At 51.2% G+C, this 7,374-nt stretch overlaps 2 protein-coding genes across 2 annotated transcripts; both read right to left on the bottom strand.

The window, feature by feature from the left end:
• Positions 1 to 487: 487 nt before the first annotated feature.
• On the bottom strand, positions 488 to 2,858 carry F4807DRAFT_454407 (MFS general substrate transporter; the record flags this gene model as incomplete). The annotated part of the gene is made up of 5 exons (XM_048000572.1): positions 488 to 550; positions 712 to 1,782; positions 1,836 to 1,893; positions 1,953 to 2,281; positions 2,343 to 2,858. The coding sequence occupies 5 exons, from the start codon at positions 2,856 to 2,858 to the stop codon at positions 488 to 490; spliced, it is 2,037 nt and encodes a 678-aa protein (XP_047849335.1).
• A 2,581-nt stretch (positions 2,859 to 5,439) lies between these two features.
• Positions 5,440 to 6,549, bottom strand: F4807DRAFT_465317 (uncharacterized protein; the record flags this gene model as incomplete). The annotated part of the gene is made up of 2 exons (XM_048002262.1): positions 5,440 to 6,285; positions 6,340 to 6,549. 2 exons carry the CDS (start codon positions 6,547 to 6,549, stop codon positions 5,440 to 5,442), a joined length of 1,056 nt encoding a protein of 351 aa, XP_047849334.1.
• Between the last annotated feature and the right edge of the window lie 825 nt (positions 6,550 to 7,374).

Raw genomic sequence — 7,374 nt, 5'->3', positions numbered from 1 at the left:
GTTTTTTTTTTGGTTTTTTGGGGCGGGGGTACTCTTTTCCTAAATAACTTTGGTTTTTTTTTTTTTTTTTTGCTTACTCCCCCCCCCCCCCCCCCCCCCCTTCAGACACAACATAATGGCACGTTGCAACTTTCACATGTGAACATACAGAGTTAGGTAGCAATGCAAATTAATCTAATGTATGCCTCTCCTGATATCCAAGACATAAACACAGAATCAGAGCGTACATAAGCGAGTACCACAGTTAACAAGAAAGGCGCATGATTCTCGTACAGAGGATCCGCTATAGACTGCAGCTATATCCATCTTCCAAGAAACCTCACAAGGTCATTCGCACAGTCATATGAGACATATGGCACCTAAACGCTTTGATAGCACGTATCACACCCTACTCCCCATGCACGCACGATCCACACACAACAACATCAAACAACCGCCATGACATCCTCATTAAAATATATATCATGCCTAAATAATACACGTTCTATCAACCCATCGCATAACATAAACAATCCCCAACCCGCGCATGCACATACACCTTGTTACCTGCCTATACACCAAGGTACGGTATACGGTATCATATGACATATTGTACTTAAATACCCCATCCATCTTATTTACCACCCACCCCTTTTGTTATGGATGACTTCCCTCAGCTATAACTAACTCCCTCAACTCCAACTCCCCAAGCTCCCGCGCCGCCTTCTCCACATCCCCATCCGCCCCTGCCCCAGCCCCCTCCTTCTTCGGCGGCGGCGGCCTCTTCACACTCTTCCACTGCAAGGCACAACACGCCAAGAACGCGCACGCGCCAAGCGGCACCGCAACAACGAGCACCGTATGCAGCGCGGCATCATACAGCTTTAACAGCGCCGGCAAATCAGCCTCGGGCACCACGTCGCGGAACGCGACGGCGCCGGCGCGGATGACCTCGCGCACGTCGACGCCGGGGATATCGGTCTCTTGGACGAGCGCCTCGAGGCGGTTCTGAAACACGCTGTTACCGACGGAAATAAACACGGCGCCGCCTAGCGACTGCGAGGCGACGACGGACGCGGTGCCGACGGCGAGGTCGGCGGGCGCGAGCACGGTCTGCACGGCCGTGAAGCCCTGCTGTATGGACATGCCGAAGCCGGCGGAGGCGAGGATCTCGAACCCGATCCAGGAGGCGGTGGCCATGCCCGGGTTGAACAGGGTGATGATGCCGCAGCCGACGGTGCCGACGGCGGAGCCGAGGATGGCGGGCGGGGTGAAGTAGCCGACGACGGAGACGAAGACGCCGGAGAAGACGGAGAAGAGCGCGTTGGCGACGAAGTACGGGATCATGGCGACGCCGGACTCGATGGCCGAGTAGCCGAGGATGGCTTGGAACCAGATCGGCAGGAAGTAGGTGTGGATGAGGAGCGCGCCGTACGTGAAGAAGGCCATGAGGCAGGACGCCGCCACCGTGCGCTGCTTGGCGATCGCCGGCGGGATTAAGGCCCCGTCTTTCTTCCACCAGAGCCACGCCACGAAGACGATGGCCGTGACGCCGGCGCCGGCGAGCAGCCCGATGATCTCGGCGCTCGCCCAGTCCGCGCCCGTGAGCGTGTACTCGAGGGCTAGGAACAGCATTACGGCTGAGCCAAGGAGGATGACGTTGCCGACGAGGTCGAGTTTGACAAGGCGGTCCATGATTTTGGGCCTAGGTCCCTTGTGTGGGCGCGGGTGATATACGAGAATCATGACGATAATCGTCACGGCGCCTACGGGAAGGTTGATCCAGAAGCACCATCGCCACGTCTACGTCTAAGTTAGCATGTCGGCTTTCTGGTGTTTAGGTAAGTGATACGTACGACTAAATCTGTAAATACGCCTCCGATTAGAGGTCCCACTGTTGCGCCAACGCCGAACCTGTGAGGGTTAGCTTTCCATGCTTGACAATTCGCAGTTTCAAGCTTTCGTCAACTTACATTAACCCAACAACAGCAGTATATATCGGCCTGACAGTCAAAGGCACAGCCGTAGCAACAATAACGAAACTTCCAGTCAGGATACCCGCGCTGCCGAAGCCAGCAATTGCGCGTCCAATGATAAGAGAGGCGGAAGACGGCGCGAATCCGCTGATGATAGATCCGATTTCGAAAACAAACATGGATAGGAGATACGCCCATTTGGGGTTAAAGAGAGTGAAGACTCGTCCGAAGACGGGCTGGAAGGCGCACGCCGTAAGGAGATATGATGACCCATACCAACCGATGTCCGACGTGGATTTGAACTCGGAGGTGATAAAAGGAATGGCCTGTCTCGCTTGTTAGCTATCTGGTCATCGGCGTGCAAGGTGGAGGTTATATTTGACATACGGTTGTAATAATAGTACGATCTATAGAGATTAAGAAAACAACTAATGAGAGACCAATGGTAAGTAATAATAAGGGAATTCCCTGTAAGAATGCATCCTTCTGGTCGGCGCTTTCGCCGTCGGTAGAGGAGGTTTGCTGGCTTGACTCATCGCTGGGAGGTTCTTGAGCGTCCAGCTTCGTGGTGCTGTTGATCTGCTTTCCCGGGTGTCGCTGTTCCTCTACGGGAGTAACAGGATGGCGGCCGGGAGGGAAAGACACGACCCGGGACTTCGAGTCGTCTGCATTGACGGTAGCTAAATGCCTCAGGTGCGGCGCCGAGTCGATTAATAGATCAGCTAAGGTAGCATACCGGTCCGCTTCTCCCAGGCTCGTTGAATGGAGCCGTGCAAGGCTGCCGGTGTCGTCACCCCCGTTGGTAAGGGTTTGGGTAGACGATACGGAGAAGTCCCTGGAGTGGTGAGCCTTGAAGTCAGACACGCTCCCGATAAGCTCGTCCGCGAGCCAGAAAGGTGACATTGCGAGAGGTGCAGCAACGTTGGACTGAGTAGCGGCGTCCCAGTCAGGACTGGCCCTGCCATCGTTAGAAGCCGAAGACTGATGCAGCGAAGATGCGTCGTTGTCTTGTGAGGCACGATGGCCGCCGTCCGCCTCCATCTCGCCGTTGGTTCGCTTGATCTGGCCGGTTGGGATAGGTTCGACGACAAGGGTTGTCACATTATGTCCAAGTCCAGAGCGAAGACGGTAGATGCGGTAGGGTAACATTCAAGACGCGGCCCTGTGTGTCACCAGCCGGTCACTTGCCCTCCCGTCTCACCGTTGGAGGGCCCAGAAGGGGCGACGTCACTATGCACTATTGTAAACGCCCCCGGTCGATCCGCATCTAACTAAGCCCGCGGCCCTAAGAGGCGACTAGATGCGAATAATATTTTCCAATCTTCCAATATGCCGGTTCCGCCCAGGTGCTCTAGCCTAGCTCGCAGCCAAGTAAACAAGCCTCCCCCCACAACATGCGAGCTATGCGAGCTACGGCCTTATTTCGTTTGCAACCTGGGGGGGCAAATACCACGGACCGGTAAATTACCTTGTCTAGGTTGTTTGGTTGGCCAGTTAAAAAAAGAAAGAGAGATTGGAGATTACTATTATTCCGCTGACGAAGAAGGCTTGACCGTTTGGCGTGCTGGTCCCGACAGCTCGCAGAGAGATACCCACGGGGAGGGGACTGCATGATAGGTACATACATGACAGTAGGATGTCTTGTGTGTCAGGTCGGCGATCACTATAACGTTAGCTAGTCTGTAACGAGGCAGCTGAAGCCTTCCCTTGACCCAATGGCGAAGGACAAGCGGACGAAAAAGAAGTACCGGGGATATTCAATAGTGCTGTTGAGTTGGCGTTCGAACTGTGTTTGGCCGATCCTACAGTTCGAGGTGGATACGAGCTGAGAATTACTACTATAGTTACCTCGCCCCGGGTGGGAATTCTGCGATAGGGGGGCCCGAGACACCGGGAGAGAAAGTTCCCAAAGCTTTTTCAAGGATAACACTGATAGACAGGGCAAGATAGAAGGGAAGCCGTATCTATCAGGACTCGATCCACAAAGGGGAACGATCAGCGGCCCGCCGTCTTGGGAGTGGGCCAACTAGCGGACGTGGACCGAAGCCACCGCTGCAGCCACCGGCCGGATTGAGCGGCCCTAAGAGTAGTGAGCACCTATCATCCCTTAGGTCTAGATTTCACTTCTTAGCGCAGTAGTTTATTACCGTTTCGGTACTTCCTAGCACGGATAGGAGGTATCCGGTACCGGGTGAGCCCCCTTCGAGTAACGGTGTCTTACTTGGAAACCCCACACGCTTCCTAGATCGCGGAAGCTAGGTTACGTGTCTCGTCACTATACTGCTAGTTTGTATTCCGTACTCGATACATTGGCAATACATTCGATTCTGTCATTTCTAGATACTGATGTAAATATTCTCCTAGGGTCAACACCTTAATGCAGCCTCAAGTCATACCCGAGATTAGGAACGTACCCTTGTCCACGTGGCTTACGGAAAAGATCCTGTTGTCGTACTCGGTACTAATGGTCCAGCTGGTAGTTCTAGCTCATCTTTCGGCATCTATATCCCTGTGTTGGTTGACGAAGAGCCGTATCCCGTCCAATCCTTGCGCTTAACACAACCCTTAACAGACGCTGCTGTGGCTAATCTTATTTTCACTTTCGGCTTATCAACGTCATGATCTAGATTCTAGCAAGATTCTTCTATCGCTGCCGTAGGCGGATATCGTATCCTCTAGGTCTTATGGCAGGCTATATGCTCCTTTGTATAGAAGGGGGTGCAGAAAAACAGGATACGTTTCCACCGAAGTCCAATAGCAAAATCGCCGTAACGATGTGTGAGGTCAGGCGTATGCGAAATACTAGTATGTTCATGTAACTGCATGTGTCACGGTTCCGTCGTTGATCTGAATGGATAGACAGATCTCCATGTATACTGGTACAGCATGTAGGGGATATGTAGGGGATAGGTAAGATGATCACTATGAAAGTAACCCTACACTACGGCAGTAATAGTACGTAGAATCCCCTTCAACAACACCCTTATTTCGACTTCAACGCCACAAAATTACGCAAAATTGCGAGCCCTCGCTACGAGCTTACAAGTACAATGCATTGTTCGTCGGGATTAATCAGTCCACGCATATGACCGCATAGTGTATGCCGTCAAGCGACGCGTCTCTGGGACGCCCAAATATGCGTTTGAGATATCCCCGCTCGTATTCAGATTAAGACAAACCATCGTTGCGTATGATTTACGACTCTATGCGTTGTGCAGAAGATTCCGAGTGGTTGTTTCATCCCATCTTCCAAGATGCGCTTTGACACTTTGACGTGTGACCAATGTGCTGAAACTTATAATTAAGACTACTATATTCCGACTATCTATTATCTAGTGGTATGTAAAATGCGAGGGATCATGTACACGAAATGAAGGCCACTCTATTTTCTTGATGCAAAAGTGCAAAAAAATGCAAAGGTGCAAAGAGGTATCTAAACGCCACCGTATTGAACTTCAATGATAAGGGTGATGATCATCTCCGATCATAAAATTTGCGACTTTTTCAGATGTGCCAGCTGCATGAGGGTGTTCACTACCCCAACGATGCCCGCTCCGTCGGTGTGCTTACCCAAGGCCTCGCAACCAGCAGGGTCGAACTCAGCTTCGAGTTTTTGTTGAGTTTGCGCCGTCAGCGACTGCGCGGTAACAAGCCCCTTTTGCCTCTGCTCCTCAATTTGCCGCAGTGTGACCTCGTCAAATTCCTTGTCATCGGAATTACCCGCTGGCAATAGCCCGGAAATTTGGAACATGGTCTCCGGTGAGACAGTCTTTCGGCCGGCCTTGAAGACGCATTTGCTAAGCGCGGTAGCGAAGATGACCTTGTCCGAGCCGACATCACAGTTCTCGTCACTGCTAGACGACTTCTCGGCCAAAATCTGACCAGGGAACTGCTCCGGGTATAACGAATAGTTCTTTGGTTTCACGGCACCTTTGCGGACGAAGTGGGTGACGACGTAGATCCATTTCTCGTCCCAAGTCAAGATCTTAGACCACATTTCATACTGCTCCTGTGGACGTATCTCGCGCTTGAAGTTGCATGAGACCGCGCCTAGAGCAAATCCGAACAGTGGCTTGCCGGACCCTGTGTACGCCGCAGTTCCGCCACGCATCTGCTCAATCCCTTTGGAGAATAAGGTGCAGACAAGGTGAGCCCGGGCGATGTCGGCATCTGAGAAGTATGACGAATTAGATTTGTGAATATTGAAGTCTATCTCCATAAGTTGCGCCGTTGATGATGTAATGATTGGTTGAAAGATGTGCATCGGTTTCAGTGGCACGGCAGGCCGCTGAGTTCTCAAAACGAAACGAAAGGCATTGACAAGCCGCATCTTGAGCCTATGTCAGCTTTAGGTCGCGAGGGAAACGATAGGATAATCACTTACGTGCCACATGAACGGCATATTCTTCATATTCAACGCGACAAAGCCACATAGCAGCGTGAACCAAAGCGTCGACCAAGTCAAATGAGGGTAGATGATATCTGCGACAGAGGGCATAGGCGATGGGAGCCCAGCGATAGGGCCCTCTGGCACAACATCGTAGTCGGAGCCGCGACTCTGGTTGATGGAGCCCAGAATATACGTGGTCGACATTTTGACCCACGAACAAAGGAAATTCTGGGGTTTGGAAATGTTGAAATCCGTCGTCCCTTATTCGAGTTTTGTTCTTGAGTGGTATGTAAATCGGGGATGGGATATCGACGTATGTACTGATAGCATTATCTGACCAATATTAAGAAACTCCGATATCCCGTAACATTCCCGGAGATATATGTTTGATATAATACAACAAAAGTCAGGAAGAGATCTGTCCCGCGCCTAAGGTCCGTAGAATCGTGAAAAAAAAAAGAGTGACAGGCTATCCCGGGCCTAGATGCCAGCTCGTAACGGTGAGATACGTTGTCTTCAGGTGTCTACCACCATTTACTGCATGTAAGCGGAGCCCGGTTTTGAGCTCTTACTACGCGAAAGAACTTAGGTAGTAGCTTCTTTACTTGTTTTCTAGCATCGAGCTAGGAGTTCCTATGTCGAATCTGGTAGTGATTGTCGTGGACTGTCTAAGTCTAAAGGTATCGATGACCAAAGTGGGAGGAATTCCCACGAATCTATCGAGATCGAGGTCGTTAATCCTTCCAAGTTATGTGCTTGAGTAAATAAAACTGATACCAATAGAGAATAGTGGATATGGTAACGCTGTGTTGGGTTTGTCCGTATCTACTTGGCGTCCCAAAGCATCGAGAGGCCTAAGAAATTCGAACACGTCTCAGAACCGTTCGTTGAAGGCGTTCCCGTTCGAGTCGTTTTGGATAACAATGGCTTTATTTCTAGAACATAGAATAACCTGCGACTTTGGTTATATTTTCACTTTCTTCTAGACCTACACGTGTTCGTATTCTTCTTCTGACTGACGCCAATGTG

Source organism: Annulohypoxylon truncatum (assembly GCF_022578515.1).
Source record: "Annulohypoxylon truncatum strain CBS 140777 unplaced genomic scaffold F4807scaffold_51, whole genome shotgun sequence".
Classification (NCBI taxonomy): Eukaryota; Fungi; Ascomycota; class Sordariomycetes; order Xylariales; family Hypoxylaceae; genus Annulohypoxylon; species Annulohypoxylon truncatum.
This window is presented reverse-complemented; position numbering and strand designations above follow the sequence as displayed.